At 40.2% G+C, this 21521-nt stretch overlaps 3 protein-coding genes across 5 annotated transcripts in view; all 3 read left to right on the forward strand.

Moving 5' to 3' along the window:
• Positions 1-3057, forward strand: part of LOC121962975 (uncharacterized) — a 45672-nt gene extending 42615 nt beyond the window's left edge. For 2 of the 3 annotated variants that reach the window (XM_088074506.1, XM_088074505.1), the window contains one exon: positions 1178-1386. In XM_088074506.1, coding sequence (XP_087930632.1) covers positions 1178-1386 — 209 coding nt within the window. Of the gene's footprint in view, positions 1-1177; positions 1387-1567 lie in introns of those variants that run through there. The other variant, XM_088074504.1, reaches the window with a different exon arrangement.
• Positions 3058-4248: 1191 nt separating this feature from the next.
• Positions 4249-12967, forward strand: LOC121962977 (kelch-like protein 41b). Its single transcript, XM_042513334.2, has 6 exons — positions 4249-6904; positions 7988-8145; positions 8418-8525; positions 10432-10617; positions 12295-12441; positions 12537-12967. Exons 1-6 carry the CDS (start codon positions 5798-5800, stop codon positions 12646-12648), a joined length of 1818 nt encoding a protein of 605 aa, XP_042369268.2. The 5' UTR covers positions 4249-5797; the 3' UTR covers positions 12649-12967.
• A 126-nt stretch (positions 12968-13093) lies between these two features.
• On the forward strand, positions 13094-17987 carry LOC121962981 (2-oxoglutarate receptor 1-like). Its single transcript, XM_042513338.2, has 2 exons — positions 13094-14955; positions 16096-17987. The coding sequence occupies exon 2, from the start codon at positions 16104-16106 to the stop codon at positions 17127-17129; it is 1026 nt and encodes a 341-aa protein (XP_042369272.2). The 5' UTR covers positions 13094-14955; positions 16096-16103; the 3' UTR covers positions 17130-17987.
• The last annotated feature ends 3534 nt before the right edge of the window (positions 17988-21521 follow it).

A 21521-nucleotide genomic window follows, 5' to 3' on the forward strand; every position in this document is an offset into this window, starting at 1 on the left:
ACAGTGTCGTAGCAGAGCTCAGTGTTTGAGCGAAGTCCTCAGTGTTCTCGCTGCTGCATATTTCCAAAGGTTTGCTCATTATTAGCTCCACAACGCTGTTAACAAACCTCATGTTTTGAGCCACGTTTGCATCTGTTGTTACCGGAGATACGTTTGTCTCATTCACGTGATATCTCGAAAAAAAACACTCATGACTCACGAACTGATTAGATCTTTGTACAAAAAGGTCATGGTGACCTCACAAAAAACATTTTGGCCATAACTCAAGAATTCATGCCCTAATTATGACAACATTTCACACAAATGTCTCAATGGAAAAAATGAGTGGAGACATTTTATGTCTAAAACATTAACGTGCGACTTCACTGTGACGTCGTGATGTTATTCAGCGCCATGACTCAGGAACAGAAGGGGAGACATGTGGTCAGATAATGAAGTGAAACTGATTTTATACATACTCTGCGCTGCTTGGAAGGAGATGTGTGTAAACATCCACGTTTTAGACTTTGCAGCTTCTTTGCAGAAACATCCATCATGTCATGGCTATCGATGTAAACTGGGACCTGGCTGGTTGGCAGAGGCATAAATCAGCGAGGCGATGATTCTAGTTTTGTCTTTTGAATCAGGCTGGTCTTAATTTGGCTTTTTTTTAGCCGAACATTACAGACCAGTCTAACAGGGTTCCTGCGGATCTTTCAAAAGTCCCAAAAGGTATTGGTAAGTAGTCTAAAATTAAGGACTGAATTGGTATTAAAATGCCTTAAATGAATATTTCAGAAGTCTTAAAAGTGCTAAATCCCACTTCCTTTAAGTTTTAGGAACCCTGGTCTAAAATATTCCTGTAAGTCGAGTCAAACTCAGCATCCAGCTGCGTGTTTATAGTAAAACTACAGCTAAAGTTAGCCAGATGCAAGGTAACAAATCCTCTTCACCCTTTGTCAGTATGTGAGTATTGATATGTGATCAGATCTGCTTGATGCGGCTTGATAGATGAATCTCCAGTGAAGCTCCAGTCTGCTGTGTTTCGAGTCCACGTGCTGGAGAGACCTCCGGGGTTATGATAAGAGCTCTGTGATTGACAGGCTCCTTAATGAGGTCATATAGGTGGGGAGCAGGGAGGCCAATTATTTTTGATGCAGTGTGGATGATTAGATAGAATCTGCTGTTTTTCCTGCAGAGACAGTTCCCCTGGACCCTCGCTGCGGCCTGGTTCTGGACCAGGGCACATGTCGGGACTATAACATCCGCTGGTACTATGACAAGCAGGCCAACGCCTGCGCCCAGTTCTGGTACGGAGGCTGTAACGGCAACAAGAACCGCTTTGACACGGAGGAGGAGTGCAAGAGGACGTGTGTGATGGGCAGATCCACAGGTACGCTCTCATGATTCATCCCCACCAAATCAACGCCATTTATGTCATTCACACCTTGCCTGTCGAACAACAAATCTGTCGTTTTCTTCCTTTTATGTTTTTTTGCAATTTCCTCAGCCGAAATGAGGCCGTAACAATTTTATTGGTCCCAAATGTTTTAGAGTATTGACTTTCTCACGTGTTTTCTTTTTCCAGGAGGCTGAGTGAACGCATCTGCCGTACATCTGCTGTAGATACTTCAAGGAGGGGCAGCTAATACCAGCCATTTTCACAGGGTTATGTAAAGTTTCTGCATAATTCTCAGGCATAAACATGTACACTGATGTTCCATATCACTGATGCATTACAGTTCCTGTCTTTGCGCCCCCTCCTGTACCACTTATTGTAAAATTATCCTCCTCTAATTACAGTGAAAGAGAGGCCAGCTTTGATAGATACCTCCGTTGTGTTTTTTTTTATTTTTTATATCCGCATCCAACGCAGGAGATGCTCCATCACGCCTACTCAGGAATACAGACGAGCACTCACTGTGTGTGTCCACTTTCCCGGGGATTCCCACACCTCTAGGACATGATCATGGTTTTTCTTCGGTCTGTGAGTGATGCAAAGATTGTGAAAAAAATGGACTGACTCGTAATTAACTGGTGCCTCATCAATGTCAGAATCACAAATCACATCAGTCAGTCGTTATGTCATTAAAGACATAGTGTAGCTATTCAAATCACTGTAGGGCATATCAGCGCATAATCACATCAAAGAGCCAATAACACGACACACATGAAGCCTCTCATCACTTATATCAATAAAATATAGTTTGTTCTTTTTATATATAAAATGACTGATGCTCTGTAACTTCATGTTGTGCATTTGAATGTGTTTTTTTTCTGAATTTGAAATGTGATGTTTTGTGTTTACATGATTTCACTTCTTATTACTACTAACTGTCTACATTTGTTCAAGCAGGATGGACGGACACACACACACACACATACACACACTGCCCTCTACTGGGTAACACATGCCGATGTCACTGAAGTCGGTACAACAGCACATGATACTAGAATTGTACTTACAGTGTTAAGCAACTGGTTTGTTACTATATTCCCCAGCTGTACTGACTGTATGAATCCATATTTTACAACATTTTATGTCAAACATGTTTAATAAATCTGATCTAAACTAATACAGTATTTGCAAAGACATCACATTCATGTAGCAGCACTATATGATTTTTTTTTCCTTTACTGTATTTATATTAAAATTCAGTCTTTCCATATCATATAAAAAAGTGGCCAAATTAGTTACACAGAAAATCTGTATTAGGGCTTTATTTTCCCATGATAATTAAATAAGTAGCAAATAAACCAACATGTCTATTTTGAGAAATACATTAAACATAGGTTACAAATTCGATTAGTGATTAAATGTTATCTCTAAAGAAATGACTTATTTTGCCTGATAACAGCTTAATATATAGTCCAGTTTCAGCATTATATCCCACCAGTTGTTCAACCAATCATTTGAGAGTTAGATAAAACCTGTTGACTGTTGATGTCTATTTGGGACTTTTATATTACGAACGCACGCGTTTCTAAGCTATAGGTAATCTGACAGTTAGCCAAACTGTAACCAAGATACTTTGTTTAGATTATTTTGCAATAAAAAACAAATAATATTCTGTTAAATGGAGGTATCATTTGGCATAAATTTTGCATTAAGTAATGTCTCTGCTAATGTGCATTTTTGTGCAAAATCTTGTTTTTTTTAAATGCGCTTAATGCAAACTTTGAGCACGGCAGCTAATGGTGCTAACTCCATAAACTGTGCTAAACAACGGCAACAGCATTGATAGAGCCAATCATGTTAACCCGGGGGTATTGGATGGTGGGTACTTCGATTATGCAATAATACTGTCCTGATATCAGTGGTAACCGTCATAAGGGTTAAATGCAAAGTGCCCGCATTTAGCTAGCCAATGGGATACACGTCTGCGCTAACATGCATGCACTGCACAGCGTTCCACAACAAACTACAGAGAAGCTCAGATTACAACACACACACAGAGGTAGCGTGACTTCATTCTCTGCTCAGGATGCCATTACTCCACTATATCTTTACATAGCAAATACTGGTTTGCTGCTTTATCAGCGCTATGAGTGCTGCATACAGAATTTTCAAGAATTAAAATGTTTAAATTCAGGTAGTTCACTTCAAATTCTTTGTTTTGTCCCTTAAACCAAACAAAATATTGCTGAAGAAGCTGCAGCTTTTTTTTTTTTATAGAAGTGCAACATACACTTTTCTCTGCCCTCCTCCCCACCCCCAGAAACAGTCCCTAAATATTCTACAAAAATGAAAACATATTTTCAAGAGATGTTTCAGAGCTTTGCTTTATTAATCTACTGAGGCTTAAGGGAAGTGTCAGAGCTTTCTTTCGCAGAATCTGCTCTCCCCTTCTGCTTAAATTACATGTTAGACACTCCTCGACAAGTGGCGTAGTCTGATCTATCTTTAGTGCTGCCCACGGGAGAAATGTTACCTAACTCTACACACTCCGCACACTTTATCAGACCACTGAAATAAGACGTAACAATGTGAGATCCCATTGATCCAGACACATCAGTAATGGCCTTTTTAACATTTTGTTCTAAAACGCGTGGCTGTGAGGAAATTGACACCATTTGTCTCACAGAAGAAAGATAACTGAGTAAATATTTGCAGCAGTGAAATAATCTGGGTGATTGAGGTGAGTTTTAAAAGGTTTAATGGCAAAGTAACACACACAGTCACAAAGACACACACACACACACACACACACACACACACACACACACACACAAAAACAAGCAGCTGGACAATAATGCACTCTGCAGGGAAAAGGAAGAACTGTGCTGATTGGTGGACAGAACAGCTTGTATGTGTGACTATCACCTGTTTCTGCACACAGCTGCTGCACCCAAACGCTTCTGGTCCATTTTTAGCACAAATGTTTTTGTGCTCTTCAATCTTACTTTAATCATGCATTGCTGTGATAAAATAACATAAAATAATCTGATTGTTGATTGACTTTGGTGGCTCCTTTGAGGAATTGTAGGAGGAAAAAAAACAGTGCTAAAAGAAAATTTAAAACTAAGAATAAATTGTTAGAAATTAGATAATAATAGAAACAAAAGCAAAACAAAATGTTTACTGCAATTTTAACTGCAATGTGTATTTTCTCAATAATTAGTTACTCAATTCAAAAACCTAACTGCATGGCCACCATTGTTGTTTGATGTTTTGGTTGGATTTAAGTTGTGATGTGACAGAAAGGACGTCCAATACTCACGTCAGTTTGCTGTAAAATACTGACGGTAACTGGCATTAGTAGTTTGTTGGTTATGTTGTTAAGTAACCAAAATCCAATGTTTTCTAGCATGTCCTGTGAATGTCATCTTTACTTAAAATAAGGAAATTTAGCTGTAAGGTACAGAGAACAAAACTTACTATTTGCAAAACATCACAATGTCAACATCCACGCAATCCAATTTTTGTTTTGACCTAAATTTGATGACTCTGGCTCCTAATCTTTGCAGTCATATGACGTCTGATGCCCACTGGGAAATTAATTATCTACCATTTAGCTATTTGATTTGATCATTTTTCAAGAAATAAACATCCATCCTGTTGCTTCATATGTAGAATTTTCTCTTCTTTGTCACAATTGATGGTTGATGTAATATTTTGGGAGTTTGAACTGTTTGTGAAGCAAAGGTAATTTAAAGAAGGTCCCTAGAGAAAACAATAGGTAGCTGATGAGTAACTGATAATAAACGTGATCGTAAGTGGCAGCCCTGGTCGTATCTGTCGTGGTAATTAGTGACTATAATTGTGTTTCCTATTTTTAGGATTATTGATACTGGTTTTCTCAGTTGTGTAGTCATGGTATAAATTATAAAGTATAAAGAAATAGGTGTTTGTGTAAACACGGCTAAATAAGTTAAGAATGATTGACATATATACACATATTTTTAAACGTGACGGCCGCTGCTCTAAATATCCTCCCAGTCACACGTACAGCTTGAGGCGATCTATTCGAGGGCTTTGACAGCATTGTCTCCGCCACATGACACTTTGGGAGCTGAATCATGGTGGCATACCCTCAGCCTGAGCAGCCAGTTGCTACTTTCAGTCTGTGACAGCAGCTGCTCGAGTCGAGGCCTGCGCTGCGCCGTGATTCGGCCCAGTCAGATTCCACCAGAGCTGAAGCAGGCAGGGGGGCAGAGGGAGCTATATTTAGGGTGGGACAGGATTAAATTGCAGCGTCTTCACAGTGGAAACCTTTTCTCTGCTCTGCCTTTTCCAGCCAGGACCGACTGCCAAAAGGACCTGTGGTCACCGTCTCCTTCCTCTCTCCACGGACCCCCTTGTTCCTCCTGACACGCCATGGACCCCAACGCCATCAAGGAGGAGCTGCGCCTCTTCCAGAGCACCCTGCTCCAGGACGGGCTGAAGGAGTTGCTGAATGAGAACAAGTTTGTGGACTGCACCCTGAAGGTGGGCGACCGCAGTTTGCCCTGCCATCGGCTGATCATGGCCGCCTGCAGCCCTTACTTCAGGGAGATCTTCTTCACAGAGGACGGGAAGGAGGTGGAGAACACCAAGGAGGTGGTCCTGGAAGACGTCAACCCTTCCATCCTGGACATGATCGTCCAGTACCTCTACTCGGCCGAGATCGAACTCACCGACGACAACGTGCAGGACATAATTGCTGTGGCGAACAGATTCCAGATTCCCTCTGTCTTTACCGTCTGCGTCAACTACCTCCAGAAGAAGCTGTCTATGAGCAACTGCATGGCCATTTTCAGGATGGGCCTGGTGCTCAGCTGTCCCAGGCTCGCCGTGGCTGCACGCAACTACATCGCCGACCGTTTTGAATTCCTCTACAAAGACGAGGAGTTCCTCAAGCTCGCAGCCCACGAACTGTTCGCCATCATCGGTGGAGACTCGCTGAATGTGGAGAAGGAGGAGCTGGTGTTCGAGGCGGTCATGGCATGGGTCCGCCATGACAAAGAGCGCATCAAGGTCCTGAAGGATGCTTTCAACTGTGTCCGCTTCCGTCTGCTGCCAGAGAAGTACTTCAAAGACAAAGTGGAGACCGATGAGATCATCAAGGCCGACCCCGAGCTCCAGAAGACCATCCAGGTCATCAGGGACGCCTACAAGGGGAAACTTCCGGAGAAACCCAAGATGAAGGAGGGGGAGGAGGGCACTGGCGTGGAAGGAGGCGAGGAGGACAGCCCGTTCCCCGGCTTCCTGAACGACAACCGCAGACACGGCATGTACGTACGTGAATTCATCGTCATGATCAATGATACAGCAGCGGTGGGGTATGATGTCAACGAGAACGAGTGCTACCTGGCGGCCATGTCGGAGCAGCTTCCGCGTAACCACGTGAGCCTGGTGTCGCAGAAGAACCAGCTCTTCATCATCGGAGGACTGTTTGTGGACGAGGAAAACAAAGATCTACCTCTGCAATGTTACTTCTACCTGGTAACCACATTTTCTTTTATCTACTATTGCTCCCTTTAAAAATACATTTAATTCAATTGTTGGATATTTGGGAAAAGACGATGGTACCATTATCTTAACATTATATTCGGAGCTAGCCTAGCTAATCACAGAGACTGGTAGCAGGGGGAAACAGCTAGCATGGCTGTTGGTTTTACACTTTTTTTTACAAATTATGCAGCGATATGAAGAATAAACGGGATATAACATGTTAGTTAGTGATGTAGTAGGCACGTTTTTGTTGAAATGTCTAAAGAGTAAGGCTGTTTCCTCCAACTTTGTGCTACTTTAAACTACCTGCCTGCTCATTAGCTTTTATATTTATAACGAGGCGAGGCCCCCTTCCTCCAGCGTCTCAAACGGGACCTTATTTACGGAAAAAAACGACAATTAACTACATTTAATTAATGGCAAACTGCAACTTTATTAGCACGCAAATTTAGATTTTTAATGTAAAAAATCATGTCTTATTCTTGTAATGAGTCCAAAAACCTGAAAATGAGCTTGCAGCTTTTGCATTGGAAGAACATCATCCCTGCAGCACTCTAGAGGACAGACAGGACAGTGGGATCAGTCTTCTCATCTAACACTGCAAAAAACAAATAAGCTTTTCCCCAAAATGTCCAAATCCTCCTCATAAAACTGCGTTCGTAGCACCTTTAAAGTCTGAGTATGCATGAACATAATGCACTTAGCGTTAACTCACAAACTGTCTTTTCCAGGGAGTATTTTAGCTCATCTAAACCCTATTTTGCATAGCAATCCCTTAAATGAAACTCAAACTACAAAAAGAGAAGAATGACTGACAGACTGACAAGAATACATTTTTTCCTAAAGCAGTCTTCAGTCAGCTGATGGATTGTGTTTCCCATGCTGCCTATCAGGCCTAAAAGAGCCAGACAATGAAGTGACACAGGCCTTTGATATCTAATAATAACTGTATTTAATAGCATAATCGATATATGGAAACCATGCAGTACTATGATTCACTCTCTTCTTCACGAGGACATAAAGTCACAGGCTAACAGGGGTTAAGAGTGTGTTTTATTGTACTTTTCCTCACAGTTGGATCCTCTCACACCTGAATGGGTCGCCCTGCCGCCCATGCCTTCTCCAAGATGCCTCTTCAACATCGGAGAGAGCCAGAACCTGCTGTTCGCCGTGGCTGGAAAAGACCTCCAGACCAACGAGTCGCTGGACTCTGTGATGTGCTACGATGTTGAGTTCGTGCCATTTTTTTTTTTATCTCCCTCTCTCTGTCTTTGTGTCTCACCCTGTATCTCATCTTTTGTGCAGTTTGAGGTGATAATTAAATAACACAACTGCTTCTATTGGAGAATTTTTAAAAAAGGAACTATAATTTAATCATTTGCATCATTCTTCTGTTTGTTTCCTCTGTCATAATGGAGCTGTTTATTTGTGGATGTATAGTTTTGATATTTAACTTGCTTATTTGACATCATTTAAAACTGTTACTTAAATATGAATTCTTCAGGAAGATGAAGTGGAGTGAGACCAAAAAGCTTCCTTTGAAGATCCACGGCCACGCTGTCGTCTCCCACAAGGGAATGGTCTACAGCATTGGAGGAAAGACAGATGACAAGTGAGTAAATGGGTCTGTGTGTGTGTGTGTGTGTGTGTGTGTGTGTGTGTGTGTGTGTGTGTGTGTGAGAGAGACAGAGAGAGACAGAGAAAGAGGGGGCCTTACGCTATAAGCTGCAGCTGTTTGCAGTCTGGTCTATCATTCACCACCACGCCAAACTGCAGGGCTGCACACAACTTCATCCACAAAAATTACACCCCGACAGTTCAGGACTTTCTGATACGTTACAAACATGGAAGACGTCTGACATTCTGTATTCTGTGTGTCAGTGATACTTTAACCTTAAACCCCAGGATTTGACACTATTAGCTCATCAATCACTTCAGTGTTTATAACTGCTAATAATTGAGAGGAAACAGGAGCGATGCTCCTGCACTGATTTCAGTTGGTGTTAAAGCCTTAAATCAGGGTGTGAATTACTCTTTTTAAATGACGACACAATTAACAATCCATGGAAAACAATAAATCAATCCAAAATCTGTGTGGCTAAAAGAAAAGATCCACAAGGCCTGGAAATCTGGAAGAGGAACATAAAAAGGTGGAGAGAAAAAAGAAAAGGAATTTATTGTTAATAAAAAGAAAAGAAAAGCAGATTTTATAGAGATTTTTACAAACAAAGGAAAAAATGTGCATAAAACTTTACAAAAAAAATGCCTTTATCGCACTGGCAGGTTCTAAAAGTTATAACATGATTAAAAACTTATACATTGTATTATCAATTACTGAACAAATATCTTATGGTGAGAAGAAAATACCTTCAGGAGTTTTGTCTTTTCTGTCTCCACCCTCCAAACCTTTTACAAGTATTTAAACCCTGAAAAAAAGGTTTAATTACTTTTAAAAACATGGGAAAAAGGACGAGCAAATTGGTAAGAAATGTTTCACAAATTGCAAGAAATTAATAGATTTAGAAAAGTATTTTCAATAAAGCTAGGGAAAAAAGAAAAAGCTGAGTAAAAACTCTATTTATAATAATCATTATTAAATATCTAAAATTATTTTGCAGATTTAATATACAATTTTAAGCACCTTTTTACAGGTCATTCCTTTGTTTGTCTCCTTGTTTTTACATTCTTTTTAATTTTTAAAACTGTTTTTAGGTCAGTTGCTTGTAACTTTTATGAATTTCTTGCCAAATTTTGAGTCATTTCTTCCTTCATTGCTCATTGTCTTTTTCCCATGTATTTCAAAGAAAGTGAGCTAATTTGCTCAGGTTTCAAGGGGTTAAAACTCATCTAGGTAAAAGTAAAAATAGTAAAACTTAAATGTAATTTCTTTTTCTTTTTTTATTGTACTCAGTATTTTCTCTTCCGGTTATATTTTCTTTGTTATATTCTATTTGGAAATGAGGTTTTCTTCCCTGTTTTGGTATTAGTTTATTCAGCTGTTTGGTCATGCGTTTCTGTTTTCCTGCTGATTGTCGATTGGCTGCTTCATCCTTTAAAAACAGAACTCAGTGAGGCTCTAATGAAGGCTTCATGCTGAAACACATTGTCAGTCCATTAGTTACATTAGCAAAAGTGATTAAGACATGAGGTGACATCTTCATCATCGTTTACTGGAATGTCTAATTGTCTTTTGGGGAACACAAACACGCTGCTAATCACATTTACAAAGGAAGTTTGCTCTAAATGATCCTTATTTCCTCTACTTGTCTGCTTTTTGTTTTGCTTTTTTCACGTTTTATGTGGAAAAAAGGTGTTTTTGTAACAATTACTCTGAATGAGCTGAAGGAACACAAGATTCTGCCATCCATTCATTAGTGTGTGTGTGTGTGTGTGTGTGTGTGTGTGTGTGTGTGTGTGTGTGTGTGTGTGTGTGTGTTTGAGAGAGCACCATCTGGCCGTCATGTAACATCTTTTGACACAAAAATCCCACGATTGTCTTCCTGCCTCCGTTTCCGCAGCAAAGCCCTCAACAAGATGTTTGTCTACAACCACAAGCAGTCAGAGTGGAGGGAGCTGGCAGCCATGAAGACGCCCAGAGCCATGTTCGGATCTGTCGTCCACAACGGCAAGATCGTGGTGGCTGGTGGCGTCAACGAGGAAGGCCTCACTAATTCATGTGAAGCCTATGACTTCACAACAAACAAGTATGATTTTGTTTTAAGATTTTACTGGGGAAATTGTGTTAAAATAATCTAAATGTTACATGAACAAATGCATTTAGACATCATTCATCTCAGATTACCACATCCTGTGGAGCCCCAAAGTGTCCAGTGTAACATCAGGAAGACATAATGAGACAAACATGAGTAAATTGTGGAAAATTAAAAAAAAAAACAGCAACTTATACATTAAACTTATAAATTGAAGGGCTGACAGAAGCTCTTCAAATCTTCAGTTGTTGCCAATTGATTTCCAAATCAGTCTTTAAATGTAAAGTTACTGATAGTTTTGACTCATTCCCATCTAATGTCAGTCACCAGCACTCCTGAACTACTGATGTTAAACCTCAACTGTAAGTATCATCTGAGTATGAGTATCATCCGTTTAGTGAAGTATTCTTTTGAAATTGATGTTTTAGAAATGTCAGAATTATTAAGTTTTTTTATTATCCCACCCAGAGTTTTAGTTAATTACGGATGTTTCTCACTGAAGCTTTGATGCCCCAAACCTGATGTTTTCAGAAAATTAACAAGCTACTCATCACGATCAGGATTTATATTTCCTAATTGCATTTTTCCTCATTACTACCCAGCTGCTGGCAAACAGCTAGCTAGTTCCTGTTGGTTATCAAAACACAGAGGAGACTGCACTGACTGTTGACAAAGTTTCTTTCTCTGATAAACAAGTTTGAAATAAAAAGTCTGCTGCAGTAACTCTAAATCAACCACTAAGCAGCTGCTGTTAGCACTGGCTGCTTTATGCAGACTAATAATATGCGAGGCTAACTAGCAGGCTCGGCAGATAGCGTGTGCTACCTTGTTAAGCTAAATAACAATAGAATTTAACGCCTAATCTACTGTGTTTATTCAGCCTTTTCTCTTTCCCAGGATGTCAAACGCCAGCGTGGTTAGTGGCTTTCAGCAAACTCCAATCTAAACCCATCTGTAGCAATGACGCAATTCAAAGCCTGATTAAGTCTAAGCAGGTTGGGAGGGAGGGAAAGGTGGTGAATAGGTCAACCAAACACAGGACTTTCCCCCAGAAAACCACTGTTTGTGTCCTCTGCCAAGCATTGGGGTTTTTTGTTAGTATTACGTCATCAGCATGTTAACAGTCATTAGATTATTTAAGTTAATAAACAAATATCCTAATTTTAACCCAAAACATTTTTTTGTTAACCGTACCAAGTAGTTGTGTTGGTTAAACTTTAATTTCTTTTGCTGTCAAAACAAACACAAAAAAAAAACGCGGATATGGATATTCTGTCCTTTGGCGCCTAAAACAGAAGCTAGAGGGGCACACAGAGCATCAACGCAGTGTCGGGCCAATGACGAATCTGCCATGTTTGACAAATTAGGATTGAGAACATGTTGGTGTATTTACAATAGCAAGAGGAGCTAAATGGCTAAGTTTGTTAGCAGTTTTTGAAAAGATAGGTGAAATAAAAAAAAAAAAACAATAATCTTATTATTTTATTTTGTATGTATTTTATATTATTCATTTCACAATCTCTTATTTATATATTTAAAATTGAAGTCTTTGGGCCTCCATATGGAAAAAAAAAGAAAAGAAAGTTGGACAAATGCACTGAGGTACAAAGGACATCTAAAATGAGAGCTCCATCTTACACTTGACCTTCTCCTAATGTCGTTTCTCCTCAGGTGGGAGCCCTTTACAGACTTCCCCCAGGAGAGGAGCTCTGTCAACCTGCTGAGCAATGGCGGCTCCCTGTTTGCTGTGGGCGGCTTCACCATGGTGGAGATGGAGAACAAGGAGGTGGCTCCCACAGAGGTCACCGACGTGTGGCAGTAAGTCTTCACAAGTTATGGGTCCAGTATTTACATGGTTCGGCTGGTTAGCGGTGTGTTTGCTGGAGTTCTGACTCTCCTCCTGGTCTCGTTAGGTATGAGGATGATAAGAAGCAGTGGAGTGGGATGTTGAGGGAGATGCGTTATGCTGCCGGCTCCTCCTGTGTGTCCATGCGCCTCAACGCTGCCAGGATGCCCAAACTGTAGACAGAAACACTTTCTTTCTTTCTTAACCCCCCAACAGCACCTCCTGACACCCCCCTCCTCCCCCAGCGAGCTGCCTCCGAGCCGTCTCATCCTCTGCACTCAGATTTCTGTGTGTCGAGTTGATCTTTGACATTAATTTTTCTCTGAACTGAGATGATTTTTATCTGTACTATAAACACTCGGCTCTGCTGCCTCTTCAAAGACTGCACCATCCCCACAGTATTAAAAAAAAAAAGAAGCCACAATTTAGATTGATCTTTAAAGCTCTGTTTACACCATTTCTAGCGTTTCTTTTGTAAAATAAACATTTGTAAACTTCTGCTTCTTTTACTGTTTCTGACTTTGTGTGATCCACAGAAAAGTGACATTACAGAGACTGTATCAACACGTCGAGGGCAGCCGAGGGAGAGAAGATATATATTTGTAGCGTCTTTGTACTCTCAGGTAAACAAGGAAGTGGAAGTGTGTTAATAGCAGGTGAAGTATTGACATTTGAGCTCGGCATAATGATCTTCAGACACGTGACAAATATACATGTGTGTGTCAGTGTGATCGTGGGATACTGCACTGCAAGCTGAAGAGGTTGAAACGTGACTGTTGAGTTGAGGTATGCCCCCCCCACACTGAGAAGAATGCATTCACAGTGAGTCATCACGGTGTTTGAGTGTGTTTTTATTCTCACATTAACAGGATAATGACACAGGAGATGGGCGGATTTTACACATTTGAAAGCAATCATTTTTCAGAATTGTTTGCAACTGTGAACTGCAGCCTTAAAGGAGATGTGTCAAGGATGCAAGTAAGCTCAATAACACTTACAGGTAAGATAACGTAAGTAATGATATATAGTTGGAATTTATACTGCCTCCACGGTTCGCAGAAACGTACAAAGCCAACATTTTCTGACTGCAGGGCTGTTTCTGTTTTACTGTTACTGGTCTTTTTAATGAAACTTTATCATTAACCCACTGTACTCTACCTGCCCAGCATCAGACACCAGACAAGGTTAGCAACTAGCTTGTGAAGTTGCCAGAGCATTTATAAGCTAAGACCCAGATATTTCCCTTAGGAGTTGGTGGAGAACAAAATAGAGCTAAAAAAATAGTCCAAATTAATGCTTTCATTTTACATTTGCACAACACAAGTGCTGTGACTGGTTGATAAAAATACAATTAATTTCCACCACTGGGGACTGCTGTGTTAAAGCGTGCTGGCAGCCTCGACATTTGCTCACAGTGACGTTTCAACAGGTCAGGCAGAACTCACAGGTGTCCTGCACAACACGCATCCATTTTTCAGTGTTAGTAATTAAATATTCTTACAGATGTTTGGAATTGATTTGAAAGTTGCTCATAGAGCTCATAAAAATCTGTGGCAGCTGTTTTTATTTCGGACACTCATGAATGACTGTTATTTAACCCTTTGACACTAGGATCAACATCAGTTTTCTTGTACTGCGTTCAGAAACATTTCATGAGTATTTAAACCCCTGCAAACTGAGAAAATTGGTTTGATTTCTTTCAAAAACATACAACAAAAAACATAATGAGCAACTTGGCAAATGATTAATTTTTTTTACTTCATATTTATAATTCTCATAATTAGGTATTAGATTGTTTTCAGCGCTTTCTTAAGGTCATTTTCTTGTTTTATTGTTATTTCATTTGTTTTTTTTTGTTTTTTATTTTAACTTTTTTCAGTGACATTTAAAAACAAAAAAACTTTTTACTAATTTCTCGCAGTTTTTTGGCCATTTCTTGTTAAATTGCTTGGTGCCTTTTCCCCATGTTTTTGAAAGAAGTCAAGCCAATTTGCTTAGGATTGAAAGTGTTAAGGATTATTTCTAACATTCTGCAAAACTTCCTCATTACTTGAATCAGAAACCAAGGTCTGCTCCAAGTTTAACGCTGCAGTCACATTGAGGCAAACGCAAACATGTTTGGAGATATAACAAAGACCTCTATAGAAACTCCTGAGTTTATTTTCCTGAGCAAAAGGTGCACTTGAGAGTTAAATTCATCAAAAAAAAAACCCCAATGTGCTGCCAAACCTGATTGAGTAAATAAAGTGACCCTTGAGCTTTATTAGCTCAAGCATGACACCAGGAAGTTAGTGCACATGGCTGAAGGTGAAGCACACAACAGCGAGCTTTCAAACAAAACTATGCTGGAGTTTCCCCCTGGGTGTGGATGACTGGAAGGGAAGAGGAGCGAGTAGGAGGAGGAGTGACGGAGGGATGCCTGTGAACAACAGAGATGAGACGCTGAAGGCTTTGAGTGAGCACTGCTGAGGACACTGTAACTAAAAGTGAGTAGAAAAGTATCTTTTTACCTTTATGACTCAGCCTCTCTGTGTTTCAGCACTGCTGGATGACATTAGCTTTTGCATAGAGTTTGTATTTTTTTTCCCACGAAATGTAATCATTTTAATGAATACAAGTTCCTGCCTTCTGAAATCTGAGTGTACATGTGATGTGTAAATGACACCTCATACATCTCCTCACATCTATAATGAGAGCAGATTGCGCTGCACAGCATTACAGGAAGCTGCCATCAAGCCAGCACGCCATAGGCACTGTCATTTCCTGAGAGGCTTTGAGAAACCAGACTGTTTGACGAGGAAAAAAGGTTTTGTTTGCTTCTTTCCCACTGCGTTTGCTTGATTGTTTGTTTCTTTCTTAGGCTGCTCGCCTGTGGGTTTCTGTCCCTGCTCTCTTCCTCCTTCCTCGGGCAGTAATTGACGATTATCTGACAACTGAGGGAAAAGGGAATGATTTGCTCGCAGTCTATTTTTTCTTGACAGCAACATACAATGTACATGTATTCACCTGAATTTTGAATTGGAAAAAAAATGGAGGAATGGGCTAAATATTCAGCTCAAAATCCATTACAAAAGAGCACTAATTCAGAATCTAATCAGCATGATTTGAAAAAATTAAATATGCACTCATCAATATTTTGCATTAATAAATGAAATGACCACAAATTTATGTTGAAGAGTTAGTTTGAACTTGTTTGTTGTGACAAACCCACCTGACTCTGCAGGTGTCCCACAACTCTACGGAGTATTTCAGCATTTTTGAGCAATTTAAGCGCAGTGTTGTTGTTTTTTTAAAGGCTTGAATATTTAATGTTTGGGTATATCTTCACAGCTGAGCAGGCATTAAATTCCAGTAAAACCCGTCAGAAATTCACTGTCAAATTTGCAACAAGCTGGTAGGTTACAGATGTTTTCAGGAGATGGTGGGGACTAAAAAAGAGCCAAAAGTAAGTAAACATCGGACTCACATTCACCAGAATCAGGACTCAAATTGTTTGCCAACAAGTTTGCCATTTCAACTTTATTGGCTTTAAAATAAGAGAAGATAGCAATAAAATAAAAGAGTTCAATACCAACATTTTCTCGTGGCGACTGGACGATGTTTGTAAAATTGCTTTCCATCCTCAGACTCAGCCATGGCCAGCTTCCTATACTACGGAGAACATCACAACTGCACCAATGTGGACCAACTGATGAAACGCTATTACCTGCCCGTCTCCTATGGCGTCATCTTCATCGTGGGCCTGGTGGGCAACGTCACCTCCATTGGCATTTATCTGACAAAGCTGCGACCCTGGAAGAGCAGCAGCATCATCATGGTCAACCTGGCGCTGACCGACCTCCTCTATGTCCTCAGCATGCCCTTCTTGGTGTACTACTACAGTAACGGGGACTCGTGGACACTCGGCGACTTCATGTGCCGCTTTGTGCGCTTCGGGTTTCACTTTAACCTGTATGGGAGCATCCTCTTCCTGACGTGTCTCGCAGTTTTCCGCTACGTGGTCGTGATCAAGCCTTTGAGGGCTGCACAGGTGCAGCAAAAGTTTTGGGGTATAATTGCGTGCTCGGCCGTCTGGATCATCGCCGCTGCTGAGATCACGCCCATGTTGACGATGATATCTTTGGAAGTGCGCGACAATAAGACCTACTGCTTAGACTTTGCTAGCACCATACCCGTCGACGACGTGCGGTGGTACGGCTGGCTGCTTACTGCTCTGGGATATCTCCTCCCTCTAGTGGTGGTGTCCATGTGTTACATCGGTGTAGTGAAACAGTTGGTGAAAGGGCCCTCCATATCCAGTCCCTGTCGGATGCGAGCGCGCCGCGTGACCGTGCTAATCCTGGTGGTGTTTGTGGTGTGTTTTCTGCCATATCACATCTTGCGTGTGTTGCGGATAGAGACTCGAAGGACGCCAGAGACGCCATGCATGGTGGAGCGCATCGTGCATGCAGCATATATTATCTCCAGGCCTCTGGCCGGTCTCAATACGTTTTTCAACCTGGCTCTGTACACTCTGTCAGGTGATAGGTTCAGGAGGGCCTTCCTCAGTACATTTTGTTTGGAAAACTTTAACTTCAACTTTAACTGGCTTTCCAAGGCCAGGTCGTTGGTCCACCTGGCTGTTATCAGCAAGGCAGGTAGTGACATGCCGGCTGCATGACTGAAGACTGTCCAAAACCTCTTTCCCTTTTTTTAATCTCTCTTGGATTGACTCTGTGGACACTCTATAAACTTATTCAGACACGGTGCCGGGAAAGCTGCATAACAGCTGTAGTTACTGCATTGTCAGCCGCCCACAGATGATAAATAGTTTTATGTGCCAACACCTGAAATGTAAATATAAATGACTAAACGTTAACCCTTTGAAACCTGGATCAACATCTCTTTTCTTGTGCTGGGTTCAGATGCCTTTCACCAGTATTTAAATCTTCGAACCGTAAACAAAGTGGTTTGCTTTCTTTCAGTATAATGGGAAAAAAGGCAACTTGGTAAGATATGTTCAGCAAAGTGCAAGAAATTAGTAGATTTAGATTTTTTAATGTGGGGAACATGTAAATTCAACTATATTATCATTACCATAACTATGTATTTGAAATTATGTCACATAATTATTAGTATTTCTTAAGCACTTTTTAAGTATTTTTTGTGGCTACTTTTTGTTAACTTTTGTTTTATTTTATTTTTTTAGGTAATGTAATGTTCTTTTTTTTTTAAGCTTTCCTTATTGCTTTCTTTCTTATTTTGTTGTCGCTAACTGTCTTTCTTTATTTTCTTTGTACTATTGAGAAAATGTTGTTATTGTAAGGCTATAAGCCACCAAATATGAAATGAAGCGTGAGATAAAAGCAATATTAGGAATTTAGGAAAGGATTACATCTATCTTTATTCAATAAATTTTGCCAATAAATGTTGGCATTGTATTTTTCCACAAACCATGTTACATTTCTAAATTGTTATGTATTCTAGCAAATAAAATGAAACCACTGTGGTTAATGTGTGGTTATTATGGGTAGGAAAAGATTATCTTATGGGCTGAAACACAGTGACAGATCACTAGAAAACATCCACGTTTAATGGTTAAAAACTGCTGGAAACAAAGACATTACACCTTAAATGACTCTTAAAACAACTGTTGTTGTTTGATGGGCTCAAACAGTGGTCTGCAGTGATAACTACAATGTTAGCAATAAATTAAGATTGTTTTGTGTTAACCAGTATTAACAGTACCAGTTTACAGTTGTTTTTGCAGTTAAACTGTGTGTACTGTTCCTTTAACCGCGTGCTGGAAAACACAGAGAACAGCACGAGACGGGAAGTCGCGAGCTGCGCAAACCGTCAACTTTAAGCAGAGGAGAAAAACAAGAGGACAGAAGCGAATTTGTACACTTTTATTTTTCAATTTTTGGAGGATTTTGTGCTCACCTTCTGTCTATATCGCTGGATATTGGATTTGTTAGAGTTTTGAACGCGGACACGGTGAGTTAAAAACTATTCTGGGTCAGTTAGCATGTTATTTCCCTAATGTGTCGACGAAATTGCTGGTAGCTAAGCTAAGAAAGCGCGACTACATTCATATTGTGTATTTAATGTGTTTTATTTTTGTGTAAAGCGAACTGAGAAGCTACATTTGACAGGTCAAGTTTATCTTCGTTAATGCAGAGAGGTGAAGGCCGCCATTTTAAGGGGGCGTTTCAAATTTAATTTACCATTAACATGTATTAGTTTGAACCTATGTGAGACTAAAATATCATTTCGTATATATTTTCGTGTTGCACTGTTAGCTGGAGAATGAAGATGGCGAACCACCTGTCGGGGGATTTTTTTTCGGGAGGTCATCTGCTTCCCCAACACCAACCTCCACTCCAGGGAGAGGGACTCATCCACCTGAATCACGGTAGGACTAAACTATTATTATATCACACTGGATTTTATTCTGCAATCACAGTGTTTGCAGAATAAAATCCTTCACTGGGAGATTCCTGGTGTGCGGATCTCTATCTCTTCACATTGTGTCCCTCTTGGGTCCAGCAACCACCACTACCACTATGTGCATGTCTTATTTTGTTGAGTAAAAGATAAGGTAGCACTAAACTCTTTAAATAGGCCTAACTAAGATAAAAGGTGAACTTTAAACTGGGTAAACTCGAAGAGAAGTGAGGATAACTTAAAGGACCCTAAAGTTAAAATTATCTGTTGAACACAAACAGTCTTAAATTAAGCCAGAGTGACATAAAATAGGGACATACCTATTTTTCTGAGATTTGTGGTGTATTTTGAATGATTTTAAGGGATTTGAACCCTCAATTCCTCAGTGTGTGTGTGTGTGTGAGAGAGAGAGAGATGTGTGATTTGGTACCTAAATATACATATGCTCACTTATAATTTTTCTGCAAAACAATAATGCTGTTCAAACATATCCCTTTGTGGCCTGTTATCCCTGAGTGCTAGATATAAACTGAACTGAAACTGAAGAACCTAGATAGTCCTGGCTGTATATATCTGGAATGCTACATATGCGGAAATATACAAAGCCAGCGCATATATTTCATCCCCAGGGTCCAAAATTAAACACCCTCCAAGCCCCAAATGCGGTTAGATTTCCCATTTGGTAAGTAGATCGTGGAGAGCTATCTGCCACACTGGCAGGTGAAGTTTTGTACCAAAATAGTCATGTGAGAGTCTCACTGCTGAGAGTCACTGCTGTATTTTGGCGTCTTTTAGAGGTGCACGGCTCTGCTGCTCCTCTGTTGTCTGTGTCCAAGACACACACACACACACACACACACACACACAGACACCTGTGCTGATGCGGTGAAACCTGACCATCTTGAGAGCTACTTGTTTTTACTGTGGGGGACATCAGCTGCTTAAATACCACCTGCTGTTAGAGTTGAGAATCTTTCAGTATCTCACGATTTGATTTGATTTGATTCGATTTTGATTGTTGGGGTGACAATTTGATTGAGAATTGATTCTCAATTCAAAACGATTTCCGATTCAAAAACTGGGAGATGTAATTTCAGGATCTATTCCAGTCTGTTTTGCCAGTGGCATATTATGTTATGAAAGCAAAGCCTGTATGAAATTATGGAGGTTTTATTATGTACAAGTTTTTTTGTTGTAGTATACCTTTCTCCCAAGTGTTTGGAATCAGAAAGTGAAAAAATAAACATGAGTATGTGTATAGTTCAAAAAATGGACACACTTTTCCAAAAAAAAGTCCCACTGTATGCCATTATCTGTGCCATTTTGCAAAGCAGCTCCTCTCTGTGATGCTGCAGAGGGCCACATCACACTCCTGACACTTCAGAGAGGGCCCTGATTCTCCTGCCTGCTCTGCCTGCAGTGAACACAGAGTTTACATCCATACGAGGCCCTGCTGCTTGTTACACTGCCTCCTGATTTACCCTTGTCTCATTATTATTATTATTATTATTATTATTATTATTATTGGGGCTACCAGAGCTTATTATAATGCACGAAGCGCTACTAATAACACAGAGCGATAGATACAGTAGGATTAGTCCAATCACAGTGCAGTTTGCTCGAGATGACGTGTGGCATACGTAAGCGGATACAAATCGTCGATTCGCCTCCCGATTGGACCAAAGACCAAAACAAACCTCTGACCTCTCTCCATGGAACCATGGGAAACCAATATGGCGTTTAGCATCGATGCTAATGTACTTTAATCATTGAAATATAGATAAAATATGGACGGAAGACACCCGATATCGGATCTGTCATTGTGGATTTATTGAACAAGGTCCCGCAAAACACCCGAATTCCCAGGCTGGATGCTGAGGCTTCTAAAAGAGCTACGAGACATCCCTGTGAACGGCACAGCCGGCAGCTGTCACTGCCAAAAAAGTAAGATGATCTGACAAACGGTCTCAGAAATATTAAGCCCTTTCTAAATGATAAGAATTTTAGAGGGTTAAGAATAATTGATGTTTAGGATATTTGAATAGATTCTGATTCGTTAAAAACGAGAATCGAGATTCTTATGTGAATTGATTTTTTTTCCCATCCCTACCTGCAGTCATCTGCTGGTAGATAATGTTGTACATATAGAGGGAATAAAATAAATAAAATGCTATTTAGCATTTTGGCCAGTGGATGCTTTCATCTACCAGCCAACTTGGCCACTGAGTCAAAAAGTTAATTTTGTACGCTGTACGTCACTTTAAAAACATTTTTGATATGTCTGAAATATGTAGATGTAGTAGTGCTGGATGGTATTACCTAAAATTTGACTGTTTTTTTTCACTTTAAATCACGGTATTCTTTCCCCCTCTATATAGATTTAGTGGCTTTTTCTACTCTCTGGAGTTAACACATTATTCTCTGAATCCATGATAAGATTAGACTGATTGAATGTAAGATTATCAGCAGTAACTTTGGTGTCTGGAAAAGTACAGCTCCAGGCTAACGTTACTACTAAGCTTCACTGTGTTGTCTTTGAAGTTTTTTTTTGTCTTTTGACAAAATTGGAATTGGATGTTGTTTAAACAAAAAAGCATCCACATGACAGACAAAGCTCCGCTCATTT

This window comes from Plectropomus leopardus, chromosome 24 (genome assembly GCF_026936395.1).
Source record: "Plectropomus leopardus strain MGB_pleo_1.0 chromosome 24, ASM2693639v1, whole genome shotgun sequence".
Classification (NCBI taxonomy): domain Eukaryota; kingdom Metazoa; phylum Chordata; class Actinopteri; order Perciformes; family Serranidae; genus Plectropomus; species Plectropomus leopardus.